General features: G+C 41.1%; 1 protein-coding gene across 1 annotated transcript in view; it reads left to right on the top strand.

The window, feature by feature from the left end:
• capn1 (calpain 1) overlaps nucleotides 1–27,636 on the top strand; it is a 44,879-nt gene extending 17,243 nt beyond the window's left edge. Inside the window, exons 5-22 of the mRNA XM_033610263.2 lie at nucleotides 9,123–9,256; nucleotides 9,892–10,060; nucleotides 12,972–13,055; nucleotides 13,674–13,759; nucleotides 14,730–14,804; nucleotides 15,895–16,055; nucleotides 16,554–16,714; nucleotides 18,370–18,381; nucleotides 18,953–19,164; nucleotides 20,629–20,668; nucleotides 20,762–20,827; nucleotides 20,929–20,986; nucleotides 21,620–21,684; nucleotides 22,409–22,477; nucleotides 22,698–22,776; nucleotides 22,931–23,047; nucleotides 24,406–24,464; nucleotides 24,647–27,636. Coding sequence (XP_033466154.2) covers nucleotides 9,123–9,256; nucleotides 9,892–10,060; nucleotides 12,972–13,055; nucleotides 13,674–13,759; nucleotides 14,730–14,804; nucleotides 15,895–16,055; nucleotides 16,554–16,714; nucleotides 18,370–18,381; nucleotides 18,953–19,164; nucleotides 20,629–20,668; nucleotides 20,762–20,827; nucleotides 20,929–20,986; nucleotides 21,620–21,684; nucleotides 22,409–22,477; nucleotides 22,698–22,776; nucleotides 22,931–23,047; nucleotides 24,406–24,464; nucleotides 24,647–24,673 — 1,674 coding nt within the window. The 3' untranslated portion in view covers nucleotides 24,674–27,636. The remainder of the gene's footprint in view (nucleotides 1–9,122; nucleotides 9,257–9,891; nucleotides 10,061–12,971; nucleotides 13,056–13,673; nucleotides 13,760–14,729; nucleotides 14,805–15,894; nucleotides 16,056–16,553; nucleotides 16,715–18,369; nucleotides 18,382–18,952; nucleotides 19,165–20,628; nucleotides 20,669–20,761; nucleotides 20,828–20,928; nucleotides 20,987–21,619; nucleotides 21,685–22,408; nucleotides 22,478–22,697; nucleotides 22,777–22,930; nucleotides 23,048–24,405; nucleotides 24,465–24,646) is intronic.
• Nucleotides 27,637–27,973: the final 337 nt, after the last annotated feature.

Genomic DNA, 27,973 nt, shown 5'->3' on the forward strand with positions numbered 1-27,973 from the left:
GCAACACTCGCCATAAATCATAGCCTATCCTTGTAGTATTTAAAACTTCCTACCTCACAGGCTACCCTTCCTCTTTTCTTATTTCTTTCAACTTCCTGCATATTAGACTGCAGTTAAGGATATTTTTACTTACTGTTTCTATTCCAGGCAGTGTTATTGTTTTTATGTCGCCCAATATCACGAGCTATTCTGGTTTATTCGTTAGTGACATCAGGAAGTGCCGTGAAAGAGTGTGTCTGTCTGTGTGTCTGTGATCTCATATGCCTCGTTATCTGTGCCTGAGTGTGAGTCCTCTGATCTTAGACAGCCATGTCTCTGGTGCTTTCATTAGCTTGTGTTCATAGCTGGAGGGGGGCTGTGAACCCCTTTGCCAAAATGTGTTGCCAAGCAGCCTCTCATGTTCCTCTCATGTTCTCAGAGTCTGCAAAAAAAAAACAGCTGCAGAAATTGGGGAGAGAGGATTTTAAACTGAGCACGCAGGAAATCTGGATTTGAATATTTAATGATTGATATTTTATTCTTAAGTGCAACCTTAAATTTTTCCACCATTTCAACCTGCTTTGTCACGGAGCACTCTGAGCCGAGTCGGCTGCCCGCTTTGATGCAGTGAAGGGTTTTTTGCCAACCAGACTGTCAGCCTGCCAAGTGTAAGACCCAAACATTTTCTAAAAGACTGAAGAACCACAGAGACACAAAACAACAACCACAAGAAGACACAAAAGGACTAAAAAGGGACTGTCTGTTGACTGTTGCAAAGGAACTGCAAAAAGTTACAAAATAACTACAAAAACAGGCAAAGCAACCACAAAGAGGGACAAAATGACTACAAAGAGACACATAACAACAAAAAAGACATCATAGAGACACGAAACAACCTCAGGGAGACACAAAAGGACTACAAAGAGATGGAAAGGAACTGTAAAGAGACACAAATGACTACAAAAACAGACAAAACAACCACAAAGACACACAAAATGACTACAAAGACACACGAAAGAACCACAAAGAGACACAAATTGACAAAAAAAAAATACCAAAAGAGACACAAAACAACTTTAAGATGACACAAAAGAACCACAAAGAGATGCAAAGGAACTGCAAAAAGACACAAAGTAAAACAATCACAAGAAAGGAAATTACTAGAAAGAGACACAAAATTACCAACAGACGCATAACAACTACAAAGAGACATATAACAACCTCAAGGAAACACAAAATGACTACGAAGAAGCAGAAAACAACAAAAAAGACCTCAAAGAGAAACAAAACAACCTCAAGAAGACACAAAAGAGATGCAAAGGGACTGCAAAGAGACACAAAATGACTACAAAGACACACAAGAACCACATGGAGACACAAAAGACTACAAAGAGACACAAAACAACTTTAAGAAGACACAAAAGACTATAAAGAGCTGCAAAAAGACAAAAAGCAACCTCAAGAGGACTACAAAGAGATGTAAAGGAACTGCAAAGAGACACGAAATAATTACAAAACAGGGTAAAACAACCACAAAGACAAACAAAATGACTACAAAGAGGCGCATAATGAACCTAAGGTGACACAAAAGGACTACAAAGAGATGCAAAGGAACTGCAAAGAGACGTAAAATAACTACAAAAACCGGCAAAACGACCACATAGAGAAACAAAATGACTGCAAAGAGACATAAAACAACTACAAGGAGACAAAAAAGGGACTGCAAAGAGACACAAAGTAACTACAAAAACAGGCAAAATGATTACAAAGAGACACAAAATAACTACAAAGACATAAAACAACCACAAGGAGACATAAAATGACAAAAAAGACCATGACGAGACACAACACAACCTCAAGGTGACATAAAAGGACTACAAAGAGGTGCAAAAGAACTCTAAAGAGAAACAAAGTAATTACAAGGAGACACAGAATGACTACAAAGAGACACCAAACAACCTCAAGGAGACACAAAAAGACTACAAAGAGGTGTAAAGGAACCCAAAAAGACGCAAAGTGACAACAAAAACTGGCGAAGAGAAACAAAAGGACTACACAGAGACACAATACCACCAGTAAGTCTGTGTGTCTTGCTCCTGTGTGGGAGAGGTGGTGGGGCCCTTTGTATATCGGCGCCCATGGGCACATTGTGTCATCATCCACCCATGGGAACATGCACAAACACACAGACTGACAACCCTGGATCACTCGTATTATGCTAGTCTCACTGCTCAGTCATGGAAGCTATTACACCAGAAATGGGCACACTGACAAATCAGACTGGTTGCTGTCAGCTGCCAACAGATGCACACACACACACACACACACACACACACACACACAGACGCAGGTTAAGCTGTAGCATAGTAGGGAAATCCATCCGTCAACCCCTGAAGACAACGAGTGGAGCATCTGTGTCGGTAATTGTCCACTTTTCTGAAGCGTCCTTGAGAAATTCAGCTGTGGGGCTGCTGCGCTGACTCATCTGGTATCGAAGGATCAATAAATACCATTGCACACATGCACACACTAATACACACACACACGCACGCGCAGAGCTCCCATTTACTCATGTCTGCTGGGGCTGGTGACTCAATTACAGAGAAGTCAGCCAAGGGAAAGCAGAATGTTTGACCCGCTTTTCACTGATTATTTCCAGAGATGCTGTGTACATTTTTATATATAGATGCAGTCGTTCTCCATGTATATATATACTACGTGTTCCCTCTGCCAGAATGAGTGGAAATAATACTTCCATTTCCTCTGAAGGCTTGTAAATGCATGCATGTGTTTAACGTACATGCATGAAAGCTAAATGGCTCGTAAATACACACGGCTGCTTTCCATTTAGTGAAGAGTTGCCCTACTTCCACCGTCCTCTTTTTCCGTTATGCCTGCATGGGTTTTTGTTTTAGCCTCTCTTCTTAGTGTTTGTATCACTGCCAATAAATGTTGCGCGCGTTTCCATTACTTGCAGTTTCTCATTTTTTTTCTCTGCCCGAGCATGTTTCCACTTTCTGTTCCCCTTTTGTGTGCTGTTGAGTCTTCTTCCAGGGATTCCCCGTTGTATGACTTTGGATCCTTTAAGCCTCTGGATAAGTTCGCCAGACCTGAATGAGTCATCCCAAAATGTAATTACGAGCACTGGCTGTGGGAATCTTAATTGAAGCAGAGCAGGAAAGGAGGGCGTCTGTGCGAAGGAGCGAGGCAGGCAAACAAAAGGAGGGAGAATAAATTATGAACCAGGCAATCTCAGCCATCTCAGTCGGAAACAAACAAAACTTAACTGGGGCAGAATCTTTTATCGTATTCTTATAATAGCTCGTATTTCACGCAGAGAGTCTGCACTGTTTGTTGAAATGTGTTGAGGAGTTCTCTTGCTAACTGAAAGCCGTGCCACAGATGTGGTAAGAGTTCACATCCCTCAGTGACGCAGCGTGTTGCTCCCACATTGCTGCGAGATAAACGCTCAGCCACGGCAGAGTAAAATTAGGAAGTTGTGCGTGCCAGGGGCGAGTGTGTGTGTGTGTGTGTCTGCTTTGTGTGGTCTTCAGTCAGCCGTGTTGTGACACAGCTCCTCCCAGAGGTAGATTCAGCTCTGCAGAGCATGCAGAATTCATCCATCCATCCGTCTATCTTCCTGCTGTTAACACACATGCTGACATCAAGTGCAATCTGTAAATCCACATACACATGCACACACAGCTGTGGCTTTCATTTGCAACTTCTTTCCCCAACGCTTTCTTTGTTCCTATTTACTTTGACAAAGAAATATGTCATTCACAGCACTGTGAGTTCTTTTACAGAAGGTTTACTGTAGTACTTCCTCAAGGTTTTCTGTATGACTCAACTGGTTTCTCAGATGACCAAAAGACAGAAAGCATTTCAGCAGCTGGAGGTGCCCTCTTGTAATTGTTTTTAATGAGAATGAAGCTTTTTGCTTGCGGTTTTTGAGTTGCGACGTGCCTCATGTTTCTGCGCTCTAAGAACCTGGTGTTTTGCCAGAGTGCTCTAAACTCCTTGAGTTGAAAAAACTCAAAAACGTCATCTCTTTTTTCGTCATATCGTAGGATTTGAGAGGCGGGCCTTCTGTGGTGGTCACGACAACTAGTTTACAGTTGGTAAATAATGGAGGAGAAACTGGTGGTAGCGGTTGACGATAGACAGCAGGTTGTCAAATTGCCCCCGAGTCACCCTAAAATATGCCTGGAAACAGCTATCATTGAGGAGAAACTCCTGGACCAACTGGTGGTACTCCCCATGATCCACCCTCTTTATTAGGGTCTCATGTACCCACACAGATCTCCGTTTCCCTGCGACCAACAAACTATTTACTGACAGCCTCACACCCTCAACCAGAGCTACAGCAAGTACCCTCTGCCTCAACATGTTAGGGACTAAATACTAATTACTGTAAGATAAATAAAATGAATAAACGATGGATTGATTACACAGGAAGGTTAGAATAAGGAGGTGAGTCCGTGGTCGCCTGGCAACAATAAAAAGACGCAGCAAGTGTTTATTTTTTCACTAGTGGCATACACTTTCTGTGTGATCAGGGCCTTATGCCTCACATTGTCTCAACGTGTCCTCATATAACAGTTAAGATGAAATCCTGTGAATTAGCGCCCCACGAATGACATCACGTACTCAACATGAAGTTCCTTACTTAACGTAAAACTGAATAGGTTAGGTTCAGGCAAGTTAAGTTACTTTGGTTAGGTTTACGAAAAGAAACATGGTGATGACTTACGTTAAAATGAGTCAAAGTTTACTCAAAGTTGGAACACTGGTCTCTCGGGGGACAGTCACACGAGCAAGCCATGTGTTTGTGCCTATGCGCCACCCCAACCTGCTTCTGTCTGTACTCCTGTCAGTGCATTAGTAACATGATTGCAGCCTTCCTAAATATGTAGGTTATACACGACTAACTGGCTCATGATTGTGTAGGAGATGCACTATTTTTGGCGCATTACTTTTTGTAGGAAAACTGTCAGTGCATGAGAACAGCCTGCATTGTCTGTAGCCTGTTGCACCAGCTGTATGTAGGTTATCTCCAAAGTTTGGGTGCCAAGTTGACACTGAGCTGCAGTACTAAGAAGTAAGATTCATCTTGGCTACTCTGGCGTGAACCCTGACTTTGAAAATACATTCAAACCAGATTACATTTGAATTGAGGCATAGCAGTTGCAACCCAGAGCAGGTCATTGTGCAGGTAAGAGCATTCACTCTGGAGGATATTTTCAAATGTCTCAGTTCAATGTCTCTCAATTTGGGTGTCAGAAGTGAAGGTAAAGCGGCCAAAAGGAAGGGGTCATGAAGATGGATTTTCAAATGTACCAGCATCAGTGTAGATGAAGTCTAGGAGCCGTGTCATATGTCCTCAATGTAATTTACACCTTGATGCCAGAACATCGGGGCACAGAGGAAGATGAGACTGAAGGGCACAGGGAGGCTCAGCACAGAGTGGACTCTGTATGCAAGCTTATATGATTGTTTTAAAGCCATCAAGTCCTTTGCTTCAGATGTGATGGGACTGTTCTTTATTTATTAATCTAGGTCTAGGTACGCTGTCTGAAGGGTTACTTGTGGGTCCAAAGGTACCACACCGAAAGACTTTTATGAAAAAGGGGTTTAAGAGAGACACAAAGCTGCTCCTCTGTTTAATCTGTATGTTCATTAGTCTACAGTGGTACATCAGTCTGTATTTTTCGCATGCACGTGTGGGAGACAGAGCTGTTCGATTGTGTCAGGTGAGCGTGTGCGAGTTTGTGTGTGAGATGGATCATAGTGCATCACCATTTTTTCTTGGTAGTTGTAGTCTATTGTGAGACATGGAGACAGCGCCTGGATGGGGATGACAGGTGTGTTTAAAACGCAGCGACAGCACAGACATTTCATATACAAGATGTATATAACGTGGGCAAAGTAGATTCATTTGTAAGGCCATAGAAATGGCTTTACAATGGATTTAGGGCCTACTTGATTCTTTTATACTCATAGTTTTGAGTCCTGTGCTGCAAACCTTTAAACCTCTGTAGCTCCAGTGATGTGTGCAAGACTTTAACATACAGCCCTGCTATTTATTTTATATAATTTTTCATTTACATGTTGTGCAGCTGTATATTTTTACACAGTGAAAAAAAATCCCTGTCTTTGCGTTTTATTTTGATCACAGTCTGTTTTTATAAAACTGCTTGTGACATCTGAAAATGTGGCTTGCAACGGAACATGAAGTCCATTTCGTAGAAAATACCGAGGTATATATTTTTGTCCATGTCGCCCAGCCCTACCTAAACCAAAATAAAAAACTTTTACTCCCTTTACAACTGGCATTAACATGCGTTTTCTGTGATTGGATTGCAATCGGATAGCGCTTGACCACATACATTTATACCTGGTATTAATATACGTCTCTGGTGTCCACATCTAGATCCGTTTGCTATCTGATCACGATCCTACCCGCTGACCTCACATCCTCCTCTGCTTCTTCTGCAAACATTTCCAGCAGCAGATTACAACATCATATCCTGTGCGTCGTAATAACAACAACAAGATGTTAGCCGCCCGTGAAGTGGCGTTATTGTATGGACACTTTAGTCGATTTTCTTGTTCTTGGTAGTCGCTACCTGGTGAGGGTTGTTGTTGTTGATGGTGTCTTCTTCCTTCTTCCTGTGTCCAGCTGGCCCACCTCACTTACGTATTTCCGCCCACGGAGTTGTTGTGTTGTTGTCTTGTGTTCGATGTGGTCACAATGCGTCTCTGACCACCTTCAGTAGTGGTTTGGCAGATCGGATACAAAATATGTCCTTAATGCGTTTCAAGTGTATTTACACCTGTACTTTCATGTGGTCCAGAGCAATCCGATTGCAATCTGATCACAAAAAAACGCACGTTACTGTAAGGTGTAAAGGGAGTACTTTTTTTTAAATGCCTCTCCTGTTTTGGACCACTCCCTCCTCCTTCATAAGTCACAAACACATCCTTAAAACGAGAGTCTCAAAATGTCATCAGTGATTATTTCTATGTTGTGTCTGTGTGTGTGCTAACTAACTGAACAAAAAATAGCAACATATATCAGCTGTTACAATGGCAAGTGTGAGTCAAAGTGTTGAAACTTGAATCTTCAAAACTTTCAGTAACACCCAGAGGTGTTAGGTATTTCAATTGTAAAGCATGTTGTTTGTTAACATTGCTGAGAAACAGCAGGTGTCAACAGCAGAAACTCTGACACTTAATTGACTTCAACCTTTTTGAACCTGTTCTTCTTGTAAATGAGCTCCAGCTTTAGGTCATATTGCCCCCACACCTTCATATCATACATCTTATGTTGTGTCGATCTCTTCTGCTCCCTGCTGGCCGACAGGCACACTGCCACGTGTGTGAAGGCCAAATAACAATTCAGAGAACAATTCTCCCTGCCCTTATTTACCTCTGTTTACATGCTGCACTGCAAAGCCTTGTTCTGCCTCCTTATTCTTCATCTTTTCAGAGAGATTTTAAAGAAATTTCGAAACCCTCACATACATGTTTTAGGTTCTCTCATTTATTATGCAACTGACTTGACATATTGGATAATAGTTGACTTGTTTTAGTTGAAACAAGGTGCGGCAAATCACAGCTACTTTGGCTTGTAAACCAATAATTTGCTTGCAGGACTGGTTTGGAGATATTTAAATCATCAGCGAGGGTGTGTGAGTTTAATGATTCCCATTTAGCCACTGTATTTATTTCAGGGTTGAAACGCAGAAACAGGCTGAGGATTACAGCTTTCCTCAGATGTCTCCTCGGCGTCACGTGTTTGTCTCTTTCTGTGTGGTAAAATGTGATAAGCTGCTGATTCTTCTTTGTCTTTTGTTGCTGTGCCCTACATTTCAAACCAATGAAAATTTGAGCTGAGAGAAGTGTCAGTAAATCCAGCCAGCAGCGTGATAAATTTGGCAGCACCAGACATAAGACAGGGCTGACTGATCTTTGATCAGTAGTGGAAAGTAAGAAAGTACATTTACTCAAGTGCTATTATGAGAAAAAAAACAGTTTTAAATAAGTAAGACAGAACAGATACTCTGTGTACAGGTACATTTTTCCAACGAATATATATTCCTGAGTATTTCCATATTCTGTTACTTTATACATTTTATACTTCTGCTACTTTTATGCACACTTTATATCAAATAAAACTCAGTTTATCTCTTGTAATTTAATCCTGAGTGTCTGATGAATGACCTGCTTCCGTTCTGCTCTGTCCTTTAAAGGGATGGTTCACTGGTTCACTCCAGATCAAAGATATTTTTCCACTTTCCTGCAGTGCTGTTTATCAGTCTAGATTGTTTTGGTGTGAGTTGCAGAGTGTTGGAGATATTGACCGTGGAGATGTCCGCCCTCTCTCCGATATAATAGAACAATATGGCACTCAAAGGGCCAATAAATACATTTGAAAAACTCAACAGCAATGTGTCTTTACAGAAATCATGACCCGCTTACTGAAGATAATCCACAGACATTGTTGTGAGCAGTTTCATGTAGGAACCATTTTTTTTCTACCTAAATACACCCACCAACCATACTACTATGCAGAAGGAAGTGTGCATCTACTCACCTAGCACCACTGAGCTAGCTAACGTTACAGCTCAGCTGAGCAGGACTCCATTGAGTTTACATCTCATGCTGTCACAAGCACAAGCCTCTCGTCAGTGAGTAGATGCACTCTTCCTTCTGCACAGTGATAGTTTGCAGATGCAGTTCGGTAGAAAGAAAATAGTTCCCACATGAAACTGCTCACAACAAGGTCTGTGGATTATCTTGAGTAACCAGGTCATGATTTCTGGAAAGAGACATTGATGTTGTGTTTTTCAAACGTATGTTTTTGGCACTTTGAGCACCACAAGCTGAGTGCCGTCTAGTTCCATTATACTGGAGAGAAGGCAGACATCTCTACGACTGATATCTCCAACACTCTGTAACTCACACCAAAATAGCACTACAGGTAAGAGGAAGAAATTGTATTTTTATTTTAGGGGTGGACTGTCCCTTTAACTGTCTTCACATTCTGTATGTCTTATTCATAGTTTGTGTATCTTAATAAATTTCGCCTGTTAGGTCAGTGAGTTGTAATATTGATGTTTCCCTCTGTCTGTCTGCAGTTCTGGCAGTTTGGCGAGTGGGTGGAGGTCGTGATCGATGACCGGCTGCCAGTGAAGGATGGAAAGCTGCTGTTCGTCCACTCAGCAGAGGGAACTGAGTTCTGGAGCGCTCTGCTGGAAAAGGCCTACGCTAAGTGAGACTGACAGATCATAATGAACTCTTAATGAACTCTCAGTCGAGGCTAATAATGTATTAATGTCACATCATCATCAAAATGCATGATGTTGTTGCTGCTGCAGCTTTAGCTGTTCAGAATGGATGATAAATACACATGAATAGGGGTCTGCTCAAGTTCCAGTCCCAGTCTCAACTACTGAAGCCTGTAGCTGGTGGCTCCACTTTATACAAAGACGCCTATGACCAGAGTTTCTAGATGCAGAAAATCTGTGTTAAAAAGCATGATTGACAAATACTTGAAGCCCTTACGGACGTATTGAGCAACTTGAGACCACAGCTGCTCCACTGGACAGCTGCAGTCTCTGTTGTAAATTTGCTTAGCTGTAAAAGTGAAGCAGAGCATTGTTTGTGCGTGCCAAGTTAAGTGGGCCTCCTGGTTGTAGAGCAGAGAAGAAACGGGAAGTGCATGACGTAAAATGAGATTTATGCATTGTTAGATTTGCTCTGTTGAGGATGTGACAGAGAACATACTTTGAACTTTTCCCCTCTAACAACAACTCAAGTCTTTGGACTCCATCTAAGGCCTGCTCTCATACCTAACACACTCTTTGACTGTTTTTAAATCCTCATTAATCTCCTCCTGTGTCCCAGGTTGAACGGCTGTTATGAGGCCCTGTCAGGGGGCAGCACGTCCGAGGGCTTTGAGGACTTTACAGGCGGCGTGACGGAGATGTACGAGCTGAGGAAAGCACCCGCCGACCTCTTCAGCATCATCAGCAGGGCCGTAGACAGAGGATCACTGCTGGGCTGCTCCATTGACGTCAGTACTGCATCACTTACGCATCCTTTGTTTTAGTTTTAGCAGTGCTGGTAGGAAAATTTTGGATAGAGCCAGGCTAGCTGTTCCCCTCTGTTTCCCGTCTTTATGCTAAGCTAAGCTAATGTTTGGCATCTTCCCTCTCATCTTACCTTTGGGGAAAAGACAAATAAGCATTTATCTACATTTTAACAAAAAAAAAAACAAAGTAAAGAAAAGAAAGAAAAAACAGGCCATCACTTCAGTTTTCAGTACCTCCAGCTGGGAAAGACACCTGCTATGTTTTTAATCGACCCGTGGCTGTTTTTGTCATGGCTCTTTGGCCCTCAAACTTTGGAATTTTTTTAGCAACCTGTGGCTGCTTTTCCAGTGGTGCTTCAGACCCAAAACATGGTTGTTACATAGTGACCTGTGGCTATTTTCTAGCGGCCTTTAAAGCACCAAACGTAGATTTTTTTTAGCCACCTGTGGCTGTTTTGCCTGCAGCTTTTCAGCCCCCTGAAGGGTAGTTATTTGTGACCCATGGTTGTTTATCCAGCCACTTTTCAGCTCGCAAATGTGGCTGTTTTTTAGCAACCTGTGGCTGTTTTTCTAGCGGTTTTCAAGGCTCCGGATGTGGATGTTGTTTAGTGACCGTTGGCTGTTAATTCAGTTGCTTTTTGGGATCCAAATGTGGGTTTTTTTCACCGACCCACAGGTGTTTTTCTAGTGGCTTTTCAGCACCCAAATGTGGGTGCTTTTAAGAGATTAACTGCTGTCTTTTCAGCCCTAAAATGTGGGTATTTTTTCGTAACCTGTACCTGTTTTTCCTGCGGGGATAGTGCCACGAAGGGCAGGTATTTTAAGCAAAAATATGATCTTTTCTTAACCATAACCAAGTGGTTTTCGTGCCTAAACCTAACCACTTGTTACCCGCAGTGTTGCACAATGGTTTGGTTTACACTGTAGTAAAGCAACACATTGCTGAATTATTAGCTGAACAATCAATCCATTAAATTACAAATGTAACGTAAAATAAGTGGTTTTTTTTTTTATTTAATTTTCTGGCCTCCCAAATGTTAAGATTTGCTTTGCTTTGCTCTGCCTTATACCATTGTAAATTGTCTCTGGGACAATTAGTTGGTAAGCGTTTTATAAACAAAAGGAGAAATGGAGAAAATACTAACGTTAATAATGAAAACAGTAGATTGCAGTGCTTTAACACCTCTTACAAATCCAACAGGTGTTTGTAAAGTTTGGCTCACTGAGATATACTTTAGTTTGACCCCTGTAGGGGCAGGTTAAAGGTCAAAGGGCTGTACATGCCGACCTGGGATTCCAGAAGTTGGGAGGATTTTCACAGGGGGGTGGGGATCAGGGAAACCAGATGCATTCAAATACACCAACAGCACAGAGTGTACTGTTATTTATGTTCAATGTACTATTATGTATTTGCTAGAAAAGAGAGTTGTTGTCTGACTGAGTGGGGGGTGAACTGAGGAGACTGTAAATAGGGCAGTTTGAGTGAGTGGGTGCTGTAATGGCAGAAAAATGTGGGAAATTTGATCTGGGACCAGAAGAGGGCAGTGGAGATTGAGAGCTCGTGGTGAAAGGGTTGGAGCTGGCATGGATTCACTGTAATTCTCAAGGACAGTGGGTGTTTGCAGACAGAGGGGATTGAACTCTCCCGTCTGTCTTGGTGAAGGTCGTGCTCTGTAATAAGTGCTGATCAGTTTGGTTAGGACGAACTGCAAATGTGACTCGTGGTAGGAAAACATGAAGACAAAGATGGAAAAAAACAGCAACAAAGGGAGGTCAATGAGGAGGTAGAACATCTCCAATAACAAACACTGTAACCTTTGCATTTACAGTTTACATTATTACAGTTATAAAGGGATAGTTTGGATTTTTTTAAGTACGGTTTTATAGGGTACTTATCTATAGTCGCTGTATCACTGTCAGTAAGAACAGCAGGCATGCCCCCAGTTTGGAGAAGCAGACAGGCGTACCGACATGGAAACTAAGCAATGCACTGCTGTAGATGGGGCAACAGTAAAATATATTTTTAACACACAAAAAAATCAATATCAGTTAAAATGGACACTATGTATATTTTGTTTTTTATCTTCCGACCTAAATCTACTGTAGGTAATACACTGACTACAGAAAAGTACCTCATACAACCCCACTTTGAAAAACTGAAAAACTGAACTGTCCCTTCAGTGTTGTAAAAATTAAGAAAGAGTATGGCATGCACACAAGTCATGTCTCCAATTTTGTACGTTAAAGGAACATTTCACCCCCCAAATTATCATTTGTATAACCATCACTCACCCTGTGTTACGTTTAATTTATGTAGAAAACTTTGTTTTTCTCTTATGGCTTCACAGCGAACGAAGAATCCAAAAAAAAAGGCGGCCAGTCCACATGTCACAACAGCAAAACTAAAGTAAAACATCTGTTTACAAGTGTTTTATACGGTATTGTTTTAGCAAAAGTGCACATTTGAGAAGTACTGAGCATACACCTGGATTTTTTGGATTCTTTGTTCACTGTGGAGGCATGCGGGAAAAACAAAGTGGTGAGTAATTGTTATACAAAGTCATTTTGCAGGTGAAGTATTCTTTTAATATATGTGGAATTCAGTTTAATTGTGAAGATTTCTCAGCAGTCTTTGAATGTCACTGCATTTGCTGCTTACATAGGGTGACACACACGTAAACTCTATAGTGTCACTGTGTTTGAATTAGTTCAAACAGCCAGTAATCGTCACCACGTTAATGGATTCCTCGCTCTGTAAAGTCTGCTGACATTATGAATGACTGTAGATATCACAGACCCTGTCACATGTTGAGCAACAGTGTGCCGTTACTGTCATCCTCCTGACTTTGTCAATCTCGTTGTAGACGTAAGTGACCTCTGTTCTCGTCCTCAGATCACCAACTCAATGGACATGGAGGCCGTCACGTTCAAGAAGCTGGTGAAGGGACACGCCTACTCTGTGACTGGTGTGGATGAGGTGAGTGGCGACAAAGCAAATCTCCTGGCTGAAAATGGCAGTACAGTTATTTTGTGGCGCTCAAAACAGATCCAACAATTTTAGAAATGCAGTGTGAAATCTTAGAAAACACAAAATTACTGGTTAATTCTCAAGTGGTAAATTGTTTCGGACCCTAATCACAATTTGCCAACTGTATCACCACACAGAGGGAAACGTGCATCTCATGACAGCGCGAGATGTGAACATAATGGCGTCCTCATCAGCTGAGCTGTAACATTAGCTAGCTCAGTGGTGCTAGCTGAGCTAGCAGTAGATGCACTCTTCCTTCTGTGCAGTGATACAGTTGGCAGGTGTAGTTGGGTAGAAAGAAAATAGTTCCCACATGAAACTGCTCACAACAAGGTCTGTGGATTATTTTGAGTAACCAGGTCATGATTTCTGCATCTGTTATTTTGTTTTTTTTAACGGATGTTGATTTGATTTAAGCTGATTCGGGCTGATTTCTGTATTTATTATTGTGTGTTGTACTGTAACAGTTTCAGACAGTAAATACACACGACTGTCAGACATTTGTGCAACACACAAACACCACATGATGTAAACAGTAAATAAGTGTGACTGTTTCTTCGCCCTCAGGTGGTGTACAGAGGAAATCCGACCAAACTGGTTCGCATCAGGAACCCCTGGGGGGAAGTGGAGTGGACTGGACCCTGGAGCGACAAGTAAGATTTTACTTTACTCTTTCTACACTAAAACTGCGGTGTTAAATGGCAACACATGTTTACCAATTTCACAAAAGTGAATGAGACAAACAGATACTGTACAGGGTTTAAATGCTGTTTCTGTTTTGTTGGTCATTTTTAAATCATACCATCGTACTGAATCTTGTACACAAATTGACAAAAGGTTTTTACAGGCGTTTATTGCCCTTAAATTTAATTACCAAACACACTCTGGTCGCACTGGGAAGAAGAGTCAGACAGAGTTGAGAAATGGGTCTGATTACATAAAGTCATATCACCGTAGTTATGAAATAAAAAAATACCAGACATTCTCCCCCATAGCTGAAATAATGTCACAATCCAGTTGAGCATCTTTTCTGATAATAATAATGCACGTGGAAGTCAGCGCTCATTGGCATGTATTAGCTCTAGAATTGCCACAGTTATTCAAGCAACGTTGGAGTGAACACTGGAACCATAACTGATTTAATGAGCCATTCGCAGTTTCACTGTACCGGCCGTGCGTACTTAGACTTGCATGGCTTAATCTTTGAGACAACCATATGCTACCGGCAGGATCAACCAGATAGCACTCTTGCGGGACGGCCGGGTGCTTCAGTTTCAGGTGCTACTGTTGTCAGTGCTACAGTTGTTAGCTTAGCAGTTGTTGGTGCTGCAGTTGTGGCAGTGGCTGTTGTTGGCGCTGTTGTCGTGGGTGTGGCTGTTGTAGGTGCAGCAGTGGAGGGCATAGCAGTTGTAGGTGCCACTGTTGTGAGTGCAGTAGTAGTGGGTTCAGCTGTTGTAGGTGTAGCAGTAGTGGGTGCAGCTGTGGTAGGTGCCAAAGTTGTTGGTGTAACAGTTTTAGCACTGGCAGTTTTTGGCGCTGATGTCAGATGTCAGTACAGATGAGAAAAAAATGCTGGTGTAGTTGTGTTTTTGTACATTCACCTCTTTTCTTTGACATCCTCAGCTCCAGAGAGTGGGACAGTGTGGATCGCTCCGTCAGAAGTCGGCTACAAAACCGCAGCGAGGACGGTGAATTCTGGTGAGTGGTCTTATGCTAATGGGATCTCTGATCTCTGATTTTTGGCAACTGAAGGAAAATCAGCTGATGTGACATCACAGATGAAGGCAATGCAACTAAAGCTTTGATTGGGTGCAGAAAATATGCCCAATAACCACTGGTTACAACCAAAGTCTGCAGAAGCCCATCTCTGAACCAACAACACGTCCAACCTTGAAGCAGATGGGCTACAGCAGCAGAAGACCACACCAGGTGCCACTCCTGTCAGCTAACAACAGGAAACTGAGGCTACAGTTCACACAGGCTCACCAAAACTGGACAATAGAAGATTGGAAAAACGTTGCCTGGTCTGATGAGTCTGGATTTCTGCTGCCACATTCAGATGGTAGGGTCAGAATTTGGTGTAAACAACATGAAAGCATGGATCCATCCTGCCTTGTATCAACGGTTCAGGCTGCTGGTGGTGTAATGGTGTGGGGGAGATTTTCTTGGCACACTTTGGGCCCCTTAGTACCAACTGAGCATGGTTTAAACACCACAGCCTACCTGAGTATTGTTGCTGACCGTGTCCATCCCTTTATGACCACAGTGTACCCATCTTCTGATGGCTACTTCCAGCAGGATAACGCACCATGTCACAAAGCTCAAATCATCTCAAACTGGTTTCTTGAACATGACAATGAGTTCACTGTACTCCAATGGCCTCCACAGTCACCAGATCTCAATCCAGTAGAGCACCTTTGGGATGTGGTGGAACGGGAGATTCACATCATGGATGTGCAGCCGACAAATCTGCAGCAACTGTGTGATGCTATCATGTCAATATGGACCAAAATCTCTGAGGAATGTATCCAGCACCTTGATGAATCTATGACACCAAGAATTAAGGCAGCTCTTACAGCAAAAGGGGTCCCACCTGGTACCAGCAAGGTGTACCTAATAAAGTGGCCAGTGGGTGTACTGTGCTTTTTTGGTATGCTTCTGTTTCCCTTTGTAATGTCTGTTTGATTTATTACAGCAAACAGTTTATGTTTGAAACAAGGTTCAACTCTTGGACATCGTGCTGGAAAAAAATAACTGTCCTAACAGTGTATCTATTTATGTCTCTCAGGATGTCGTTCAACGACTTCTTGCGTGAGTTCACTCGTCTGGAGCTCTGCAATCTGACGGCTGACGCCCTGCAGAACAGCCAGCTGAAGAAATGGAGCTCTTCGCTGTATCAGGGCGAGTGGAGGAGGGGCAGCACTGCTGGAGGCTGCAGGAACTACCCAGGTATGAGTGATGAGAGGGAGGAAAGAGGAGGGAAGCTCTTAGATGAGAGAAAGAAACTGTTAAGAAAGGTTTAAATGCAAGGAGAGAAGGAGGATGTTTCCTAGAACATAGTGTAGTTTTATTTTCTTTGTACATTTTGGAGATTAACTCAGAGTTTCTCCTACTACTGACTGATGTAGGATCACACAATGGTTATACTGTATTCCATAGACATTTAATACATTACTTTTAGGGGATAAAGAATGTTAAAAAAAAAAAACAAGGAGGTGTAGAAGGAGAGAGGGAGGATTTGGATGAATTTACCAAAGGAATGTGACCCAGTGACTCCCATTTAAACACTAAGTAACTCAACAATGGCCTGCTTTAAAACACATTTTGGGAATGCCCCATCATGATTGAACACATGCGTGGAATTTGATTGTTTCCTCGATTCACTGTGACCTAGATAACAGAATCACGAAAGTGTAACAATCTGACCTTTACAACTCTTCTTCCCAGCAACCTTTTGGCTCAATCCTCAGTTCAAGATTGCCCTGCAGCACCCGGACACCCCTGGCAAATCAGAATGCAGCTTCCTGGTCGGCCTCATGCAGAAGGACCGCAGGAAGAAACGGAGGGAGGGCAAAGACATGGAGACCATCGGGTTTGCCGTCTATGAGGTTCGCTGCCGTCCAACAAATGCTGCTTGTTAAAGTTCTAGACCAGGAGCTTAACCTGGGGGTTCTCATGACTTTGTAGGATGCTTTCACAACTCGGCTGTTTGGTCCATTCGGTGATTTAAAAGCCTATCAATCAAAATCTCTTCTTGTGTCACCTTTCAGGCCGTCAGATGTCATTAATAATCAGAGCCTATAAATTCCAACGGGTTCAGACTCACCAACAATCACTGATTAACCGAATGTCTTCTCAAGAGTTAACGTCACTACGGGTATTGTCTGTGCAGGGTACGGCCCACAGCTGCCCCAGGATCTACTACTACCACCCAATTGTGACATGGATGTAAACTGTTTGGGATTTATACAGTAGTTGTGCGGCAGACCCTACGCTGTCGCCATTGTGAGCATTTACACTGGTGCGATGGTGCGTCTGTGTCACTCTGCAGTTACACCTCCAAAACACTAGTTGGCGACGGAGGTTTCTGTGAAGTGCCGTTAAGTTTAGCTGATTCAAAACACACATTAAAAACACATTAAACATGGCTTAATAGAGACAATTTCAAACACAAGTTCACAAATCAGCTTCACTATAACTCGCAGCATTCACAGACAAACACTTGTCTTTATCTGGACACATTTTCCCCACAAATACAACATGCTAACGTTTTTAGCACAAGCCTATGGCATTTTACATTGTATAAATTAGCCTAGCAGCTTGCTGACTTTTCCTCTACTCATATGAAGCCAGGGACAACAGCAACATTTAACAAAGTTAACGTTACAAAATTCAGCTCCATTACAACTCACAAGGTTCACCAACAAAACAACTGTCTTATACTAAACATGTTTTCCAAACAAATACAACATGCTAACGTTATTAGCACAAACCTATGGGATTTTATATTGTATAAATTAGCCTAGCAACTAGTGGAGATTTCCTCTGCTCATATGAAGCCAGGATAAATCACACACAAGACTTAAAATGCTATTTTTGTGGAGGCTTTATTGTCTTCACAATTTATTGTTTCTTATCTGTGAAATTAAAGTAAATTAAAGCTTTGTTTCCACTGAAGGAAATGGTTTCAGCTTACAGAAATAGACAGGAGGTCTGCGTCACTATGACATGCAGTAGCATTTCTGGGGAAGGTTCACATCAGGTCACAACGTAAGCTCTTTGTCGACATGGAGCCACGCAGAAGTATGAATTCTGCAACTTCCCGAGAAGCAGTGATTCTAGTTTTCCGTGGTCTGAGCCAAATGAACCAAACTACAGCTGTGAACACACCCCAAGAACCTCATTTGCTGCTTGATTCCTCCTTCTGTTTTCACTGCATTTCACAATCCAGTTAATTTCTGAGTAATACTATATCACTGCCACTTGGACAATGCTGAAATTTAGTTCCAGTAACTTTTACCCAAAGGGAGCAAAGAAAAGTGGAAACAAAAGCAGCACCCATGACAACTTTTGTTAGTTAAATTCCTGGCTATACTTATCTCAGTTTGTCTGAGCGACTGTCTTTAATTTCTCATCGCTGACAAATCTCTATTTTCTAGTTTATTCTCTGCCTTTATGTTGTTCCAGATCACGTCCCTCATTGTAATAATCAATTTCTCTCTCTCTCTCTCTCTCTCTCTCTCTCTCTCTCTCTCCTTTTCAGATTCCAAGAGAGGTATGTGCTTTATTTCTTTCCACTTCTCTCTTGTGATTCAAGAACAACCTGAAAGTTGTTAAATTGCTCGATTAAAACATTTAACTTAGAAGTAGAAGGCAAGGAAAGTTTTTTTAAATGGCACATTTGAGCAACATTAGGGCATTTCAAAGTGCTTTACACACAAAGTTCAATAAAAATGTCTAAATACAATTAAAAACAGTAATTAAAGAGCCCAAAGATAAGAAAATAGAAGCAATCTAAAACAGTAAGACAGGAATAAAACACAAGAAGAAAAGAAATGAATAATTCTTTGTTTTAATAAAAGGCAGCGGCAAACAGAAATGTCTTTAGTCTTGATTTTAAAGAACTGAGAGTTGCAGCAGACTTGCAGTTTTCTGGGGATTTGTCCCAGATATATGGTGCTTAAAAACTAAATGCTGCTTCTTCATGTTTAGTTTTGATACTGGGGACACAAAGCAGACCTGAGAGGTTCATAATGTAGCAGAGGATCAGAAATGTAACTTTAACAAAACAATGTCAAACCTTTTAAAGGATATATTGAACGCTGACCAACTTCCTCCCCTCTCAGTTTAAAGGCCAGTCAGGAGTCCACCTGAAGCGTGACTTTTTCCTCACCCATGCCTCCAGCGCTCGCTCAGAGCTCTTCATCAACCTGAGGGAGGTCAGCTCGCGGTTGCGACTGCCGGCCGGAGAATACATCATTGTCCCCTCTACCTTTGAGCCGCACAAAGAGGCCGACTTTGTCCTCAGAGTTTTCTCTGAGAAGCCAGCTGACTCAGAGTGAGCGGGAGCAGAAGATACTTTGGGCATGATATGATGTTTTGGAGAGAAAATTGGTGAAAATAAGCTATTGCTCTTCTGTATTCTTCACATCTACAAGATGATTTTCAGAATTATTCTTAGTAGAGTGTTGATCAAAACCGCCTGTCAAAGACCACTGTTACTGAATTTGCATTTAAAGGTTCTGTATGTAACCGGAGTCAGCATCCTGTTGCTCTTGCTCACACTCTGCAGGCTAGCACTGAGCCAAGTACTTGGATAAAACAAGTATCCTGTACAGATAATGTACTTTTTATGAGCATGAGTATCAATCAGGTAGAATGTGTCAGTAGCTGTACTGATAAAACTGATCTGAAGCTCAATCCTGAGATTGTTCTGTAAGTAGTTTTTTGATAGATAATAAATATAGCAACTCCGGCCCCGCCCATTTTCAGTTTAGCCACACCCACTTCTGGTTCAACTATCCCTAGTGTATTTACGGATACAGATAATTCAGTTGGTTGAACAGATACAGATATAGATAATGGTGTACTTGCTCATGCCTACGTTAGCTCATTGGCCGACCAGCTAGCTGTGACTTAGCTATGTGGCAAGGATCTGTTTTCGGTTGCCTTGGAGTGGATTTAGCATTTTGCAAACCACCTCCGAGAGTCTAGATGCGTCAGCTGATGTTACCCACTCAACACAGTATTTTGGTACAGTTGGTAGCTAGCGATTACTCCACATTAGCAAGCAACGTTAGCTATTATTAGCCAGCTGAAACTACAACATAACAACATATTTCACATGTCAATGTTTCTGTGAGGACTGTCTTTAGCACCAGGGCACTGAATTTATGATGTGGGGCACTGAATTTGACGAATTGCACCCCAAGGTACTTACTTCCCACCGCTCAGTGTTGTTACTTTGTCAGTAGGGGAGCAGACGGCAGCTCCGTAGAATGACTCCGATTTAAATTAGCAGCTGTAACAGCTCAAATTCAACTACCACAAACCTCAGTGTCAAGGTCTGCTGCAAAATGTCCATCATGGAAACATTGCTTGTGTGGACTCTGTTGTGGTGGGCGCCAGTGTCTAGTTGTCCGGTTCCCCTTTACATTAGCAAGTATTACACGCTGTTAACACTGACGTTGAGCTGAAATTCAAGGCACTTGGACACGCACATAACGTAACATCCTTTGAATTTTCCCACAGTCCTTTTTACAGAAGTCAGTCCAACAGGTTGTTACGGGCAACCGAGAAAGTTGGGGAAGGTCTCAGATTACATTAAAGTCTGTTTACCTGTTGGCAACAAAAAGCAATTAATACATGTAAAACGTTACATGCAGAACCTCTCAAAACAAAAAAAGACAAGTTTTTAAAAAGTAATTTCTTAGAAATACTCGAGGAACATCATGATAAAAGAAATTATACGTTTTAAAATAACCAACCATGTAACTTTACATGTATCTTCTTTCCATGTCAGGGAGCTTGATGATAACGTCGAAGCAAAACTTCCAACAGAGGTGAGAGGATACAACTGAACTACAACACCTCACCACCAACAATGCGTAGGAAGGAGCTAATGCTTACTGTAAATGTCTCTGTTTGTGTTTCAGACTGAGCTAGACGAGAGCCAGATCGACGCCAGCTTCAAGAATCTCTTCAGACAGCTGGCCGGGCCGGTAAGCGCGCTCAGCGGGAAGTTCAGCAGGAGTTTAGCAGCTTTGAGAAATATCAGTTATGATATGTCAAATGATTTGCTCTTCTCTGTTTGTGCCTTCAGGACATGGAGATCAGCATCTCAGAGCTGCAAACCATATTGAACAGGATCATCAGCAAACGTTAGTAACAGATGAAATCACTCTGGAATTACAAGCTTGCTCGTAACGTTATGGAATTAGGAACAAGTATTTAAACTGTTTCAATATTAAAAGGCGAATTCACGAAGAGAAAGGATCATGACTGGTGATAGCACCGTGAATTGCGCACTACTTGTGCCTGCTAACTGTGAGGTCCAGACTGACAAGATGCAGATGTATTCCTTAAAACTTTAGGCAAGGAATTTAAACGTGACAAAGAGGAAGTATATTTGAGTCAGTGCTGGGTATGATACTCCTTATCAATGCACTTCAGTTACCACCACCTGTCAGAAGATGGTAATGATTTCACTGTAATTGTATGTGGCTATTAGTGCTGATCCTTGTGAAATCTACTTTTTTTTCCATTTATATAGAAAGGGGCTGATTTTGTACCAAACACATATGACGTAATTTGGATATGTGTAGTACAGGCACACTGAAACGCTATCTGCTGGCAGCACAGTTAGGGGTGCATTTCACTTTTTGCAAAGAACTTTAAGAATTTCATGGTTTCTTTTTGTCTTATTTGTGTAGGATTAGCGGAATTCGCTCCAGACTGTTTAATGTCTTCTTCTTCTTCTTCTCTCTTTTTGTCTTACTTTCTCATGCTAATAGATAAAGACCTGAAGACGGACGGCTTCTCGAAAGAAGCTTGTCGCAGTATGATCAGCCTCATGGACGTATCCTTGTTATGTCACTGAAGTCTCAATTCCTAAACATTAACTGAACATAAATATGATAAGGGGAACAAGCATGTTGGATTCTTTGGATTCCTTAACAGAGTACTCCACTGATTTAACACTGCAGCTCTATGCTAGAATCTAACCTTGCTAATAATATGTAGCATCTCTATATTGATACAAGTTTAAACATTTATATTTGTATGTGTGACCGAAGTAGCTAACATTAGCTCAAGTGGGTAGCTAACAGCCCACTTTTATAACTGCTTGGCAACCAGACCAGGCCTCTAATTGGGACAGGCCTTTATTTATACATCAGGCTAGTAAAAAGGAGTGGGTGTTTAATTAGGATTAGGCTTCTAATTGAATTTCTACAGTACATATCCAGCTAACTAAATAAAAACCTAACTTTGTCTGTGGATCATCAGACATTAAGTATAGAATTAATCTGCAGATGCTCCGGTTCAAAGTGAGACAAAACTTTTTCATGGATGTCAATTTTGAGCCACAGTGATGGCCAAAATGTGGCCTGCAACAGATAGTAAGGCCGAGCTGATTTCTGCAAAACTGGAGTAAGGAGTCAACAGAGACCAGACTTTGATGTGTAAAATCGGTGGAGCTCCCCCTTTAAATTGACTGCTCAAAGTAGTATCAAAATTTGATTCTGTTGTCGCACTCATTGATCAGATGAACGTCACTGTTGTTCCTTGACTTCGTGGCTCAGACGGACGGCAGCGGCAAGCTTGGCCTGACAGAGTTCCATGTCCTCTGGGAAAAGATTAAACGATACCTGGTGAGATCAAACACTGATGGGTCAGACGGGGAAGTCAGGATAAAATAATATTGATTCTGCTTCATGGTACTTGCGTCAGCCTGTTGTTTGTTTTGATGTCTGGCCAGTGGACTGGTTTTTCAGATTCTTGTTTGCTTGTCTCAAAGCTTGTTTCTTTACGTTATTAATTTCCTGTTTCTTTTCTTTCTGTCCGTTCTCCATCTGTCTGTCACCATGTCAGACCATATTCAGGCAGTTTGACTTGGACAAATCGGGCACCATGAGCTCCTATGAGATGAGAATGGCTCTTGAATCTGCAGGTACATGTCCTTTTTGTTTCAATAACAAGGCAAAGGAAAGAAGACATTTTCTCTTTTCATCATACATTTAGAGAGTGTTCCCTGTTCGACTGTAGTTTTAGAAATCTTTTTGTTCTTGTGGTCTGACTTTCCTGTTTGTCTTCTTCTCCTTCAGGTTTCAAGCTGACAAACCAACTGTTCCAGCTGATCATCCTGCGCTACACAGAGGCCGACATGTCTGTTGACTTTGACAACTTTGTCACCTGTCTGGTCCGACTGGAGACCATGTTCAGTGAGTCCCATTATTACCTTTGATATTGTTAAAGGAACAGTTCACCCACTTGTCAGGTGTTTTGTTAAAAAAGGCAACATGGAGCTTATCACCTCACTTTATCACAAAACAGTCAGACCCAGATCAAATAATACAGTTTGTAATTGAAATAAATAGCATATAATACATGTGTGTGGGTTCCTGGGATTCATACTCAACTAAACACAGCATATTAGAGGAGCAGTATGAAAGATTTAGGGAGATTTAGTGGCATCTAGTGGTGAGGATTGCAGATTGCAACCAGCTGAAACTTCTCCCGGTTAGAATTCTTTCAGTGTTCATTGTTCAGGAAGTTATCCAAAGAGGTCTCTTCCTCTCCAAAACAAATCACTGAATAAGGCAGTTGATTCAAAACACACAAAACACACAAAACACACATTAAACACACATTAAACATGGCTTAATAGCAATAATTTCAAACACAAGTACACAAATCAGCTTCACTATAACTCGCAGCATTCACAGACAAACACTTGTCTTTATCTGGACACATTTTCCCCACAAATACAACATGCTAATATTATTAGCACAAGCCTATGGCATTTTACATTGTATAAATTAGCCTAGCAGCTAGTGGACTTTTCCTCTACTCATATGAAGCCAGGGACAACAGCAACATTTAACAAAGGTAACATTACAAAATTTGTCTCCATTACAACTCACAAGGTTCACCAACAAAACAACTGTCTTATACTAAACACGTTTTCCAAACAAATATAACATGCTAACGTTATAAGCACAAGCCTATGGCATTTTACATTGTATAAATTAGCCTAGCAGCTAGCGATCTTTCCCTCTTCTCATATAAAACCAGGGACAACAGCAACATTTAACAAAGGTAACGTTACAAAATTCAGCTCCATTACAACTCACAAGGTTTACCAACAAAACAACTGTCTTATACTAAAGACGTTTTCCAAATAAATATAACATGCTAACGTTACTAGCACAAGCCTATGGCATTTTACATTGTATGAATTACGCTAGCAACGATGAAGCGGATAAATCTCACACACAAGACTTAAAATGCTATTTTTGTTGAGGCTTTATTGTCTTCACAATTTATTGTTTCTTATCTGTGAAATTAAAGTAAATAAAAGCTTTGTTTCCACTGAGGGAAATGGTTTCGCCCTGTGATTTGGATTCCCTCCCCTCCAAACATTTATTGGGTTCTTCTTCGGCCCATGTTACACTTCCACAAAGTGTCATGAAAATCAGGCCAGTAGTTTGTTAGTCCTGCTGACGGACAACAAACTACGCAAAAACATAACCTCCTTGGTGTATGTATTAAGAGACTATATTTGTTTTTGTCTCTGCAGAAACCTTCCAGACCATGGACGCAGATAAAGATGGTTTAATGTCCCTCAACTTCACTCAGGTATGGTCACATGTCCATGTGAACGGAAATACTGCCACATACCCAAACACAGTCTTTGCTTTACAGATTTTATCTACTGAAACATTTTGTGTTAGATATTTACTCACCATTTCTGTGCATGAAATACCTATCATTATTTATAATTAGCACCCCCTAATTCACACTCTCTCTGTGTCCCACAGTGGATCACCCTGACCATGTTTGCCTAGAGATGAGTGGACTCCTCTGTAAATGTTGCACTGCATCCTGCTGCAGTTCCAGGCCCAGTATGTGTTGTTTCAGAAGTGCCTTTTCCTCCACCTGTTCTTCCTCTCGCTGCTGAGGCCCTACGAAGCTTAAAGACTGTAAATTCATCTTTACAGTGCCTACATTGGAAAAATGTGCCAATTCCTTTATTTGCCACCTGTTTTGCCAACAGAAGGAAGCTCACGTCTTTGAGCCTGGCGGTCAACTCTGCAGTAGCACTGACTGTGAGCGAGAACGTTTTTAGCTGTACGAACATTTATTGGATGCAGAGGACGGACATAAACATATTGGCTAAATTTCAGTTGGTGGAGACAAAAAATTTGTATTGATTTGTAGCTTGTTTGTTTGGAAAAAAAGGCATCTAGACATATGTTTTCTTAAAATTTACCTCCTTAGTGTAGGTTTAGAGAAAGTGGAAGAAGTAGAAGTAAATTTCTAAATTAAATATTCAAATAAATTTATAGTAGGCCTGTCACTATTTGCGACTTTGGTTGGATAATACTTTGTCCCAGAAATAATTGCGATAAACGATATTATTGTCATTTGAGACCATTTCATGCCACTTATATAAATAGCATAATAACACAAGTACGGTGTTTCAAAAAGAAACAAACATTTAATTCTTAATGATATTCAGACATTGAATTTAGGATATGAGTAAAATATTAGCATATTTTGTAAAAAAGTAATTAACACCTGGTAATATATACAAGAAAGTATATATAGAATTGTAATACCATTATTGGAGTAGTCCAGAATTACTCAGTTTTAGACTAAATTTGGCCAACAAAAACAAAACAAACGATTAGCGAAGCTCTGCAGGCACTTCGCAGTTATCTCCATAATCTGGGCCAGTGTGCTGCAGCCTGCTCCCGGGGATGGATGGCCTGCGAGCCAGGTGGTTTGCTTTTGGATTTCAGGAAATGGAGGATGAAGTTGTTGAATAGTAAAACCTCAAACGACGAAATGTTTTAGCATGTTGCCATGAGTTGCCAAGCAAACGACTATCAGGACTGTGCATGTTTTTCTCCAAAAGTGCAGCTGCAGGCTAGTGGTAAGCTACACTGTGTCATCTTTTAAGTGTTTTATTTTTCTTCAAGCATGCGGCAGTAAGGAGACAAAAAAAAAGGCGAAACCCTGCTGTTTATTCTGGCATCATGTTATGTAAACAAACATGCATGTAAACACAGGTGATATGTCCAATGTCCATATATCGTAGGATAAGTTGACAACGTAATTATAGTGACAGGCCTAATTTATATAATTGACTAATAAACACTACATAAAATGATATGTCTTGACGCCACATTTGTTGGCTGCTTTTAGCAGGATTTAGCTTAGCATATTTTAAGCGGAATTCCTGAGCTGGATTTTTCAACTTGAATATGAAAACCATTTTCCTTTCACCTAAAATGTATTGTTAGGTTGTCTATATTGGCGGCTGGCATCAGCCAAGCTGGGCTAATTTAGCCTGAGCTAAGCTAAGCTCAGATAATGAAGGAAATGGAGGAAAAAAAGTTGCTAACTAGCATTTTGAAAAGGTGTTTTTAGCAGTCCACATTTGCTGAAACTCAACCAATATGTTTAGGTCTGCTCCATTTTATCAGTCGGCGAGTTTTGCCCTTTTAAAACAAATTAAGTCAATTAGTGGTTTGGTTTTAATTGTGTTTTTTGGGGGGATTAGCTATCAACAATTACTTATTAATAAAATGAGCTCTAGATTGTTTGAGATACTCCTGCATTTCTACTCTTTTTGACAGATTTTTGATTAAATCATTTAATGTGAAAACAATCTAGTGGTCAGTCCACTAAGGGTTAATGTGAGGACAATCTTCAAAACGCTCCTCGCAGAGCTTATTTTTTGTCAAAGATAATTGAAGATGAGCCTGCTGTCAGTTATCACAATCTCGGTGCCAGCGATATGGAGAGCTGCTGAGTGTGCCAGCTTGTTCTTCAGCTTACTCTTTAACACCACACATTCAGCACATATGAATGTGAGGATTATTTATCTCTGCTCTGCCTTTGTAGCGACATTGCCTGCCGGGCATTTTGTGTTTACATCTTGTGCCAAACTTTGCTTTCACCTCAGCATCAAGAGTCTGCTCATGACGCTTTACTGGGCCCTGCAGTGCAGAGACAATGGTGGTTTGTTGTATCATAGAGAATGTGTTGGGTTGTATTTCTTTAAAAGTAATTCTGTTTAGCTTTTAGACAGACGTATTATGCATGGCACTTTTTACTGAATGTTTTGGAAAATATGGAAAAAATTTTATATCATGGTTGGAACTGGATGTCACAGTGGTTTAAAAAAGGGATGCGTCAGCCTTGTTTAATCTTGCCTTTCAACGGGAACAAGAACACATCAATACTTTAGGTGAAGGTAAACTATTATGCAAGATGGACGGATATGTTGGGTGCATGCATGTGTGACATGTGATATGTCGTCTGCCTGCCTAATTTCTGTTCAACCAGGGGAGCAAGTGTTTAATTTTAAAGAATTGTATGCCAAAATAATGTGTCACATTTTGGGGGGGGGGGGGGACTTGAAAGTGTTTAGGTATGGAAGAAATACATGTAAAGTGTTATCATTTTCTTATCAAGCAAAGAGTTTCAAGTGTTACAAATACCCAAAATGTTTGTTCTGCCAATTATTTCTTGTCTTTCTGTAAATGTCAAGAGCTGATTTTGAAACATTTGAAAAAGTGACAGCCAAACCCTTAAATTTATACGATACTCCGACAATGCCAGCATTCATCTTTCAGTCTTTCAGTTTTAGCAGCGTAATGCTTATGTAACGTTATCTAATGTTTACAGTGGTAGCATTCTGGGTCCCTTTGGACCCATTTGTCATGCAATACATTGGTTTACTGTGTAGCGTCTCTGTAAAACTTCAATACACACTTTGAAAATAAACATTGGGATTTCATGAGTCTCTGAATTAATTATCAACTTATATTCTTATATTGGGGGGGGGGGGGGGTGTTTTTCTCAACTTGAACTCTGTTTTCTGATGTTTAATTGTGATCAATTGAGACAACAGTGTTTGAAAGTGGTCTAGTATTGAGTGTGAGGGCTGCAGACAGCAGCAGAGAAACAGACTGCAATGTAACGGTAATGGGCAAATGTGCACCTTCAATTTATGTCCAGTAAAAGTATTTGATTTTGCCACTGACAGGCTCAGATTATTATATTATAAGTGTCTGACAAAGTTATAGAAAGGATCCCTACAGAGATAGACCTTTTGGTTCAAAAGTAAGATCCTT

This window comes from Epinephelus lanceolatus, chromosome 22 (assembly GCF_041903045.1).
Source record: "Epinephelus lanceolatus isolate andai-2023 chromosome 22, ASM4190304v1, whole genome shotgun sequence".
Taxonomy (NCBI): Eukaryota; Metazoa; Chordata; class Actinopteri; order Perciformes; family Serranidae; genus Epinephelus; species Epinephelus lanceolatus.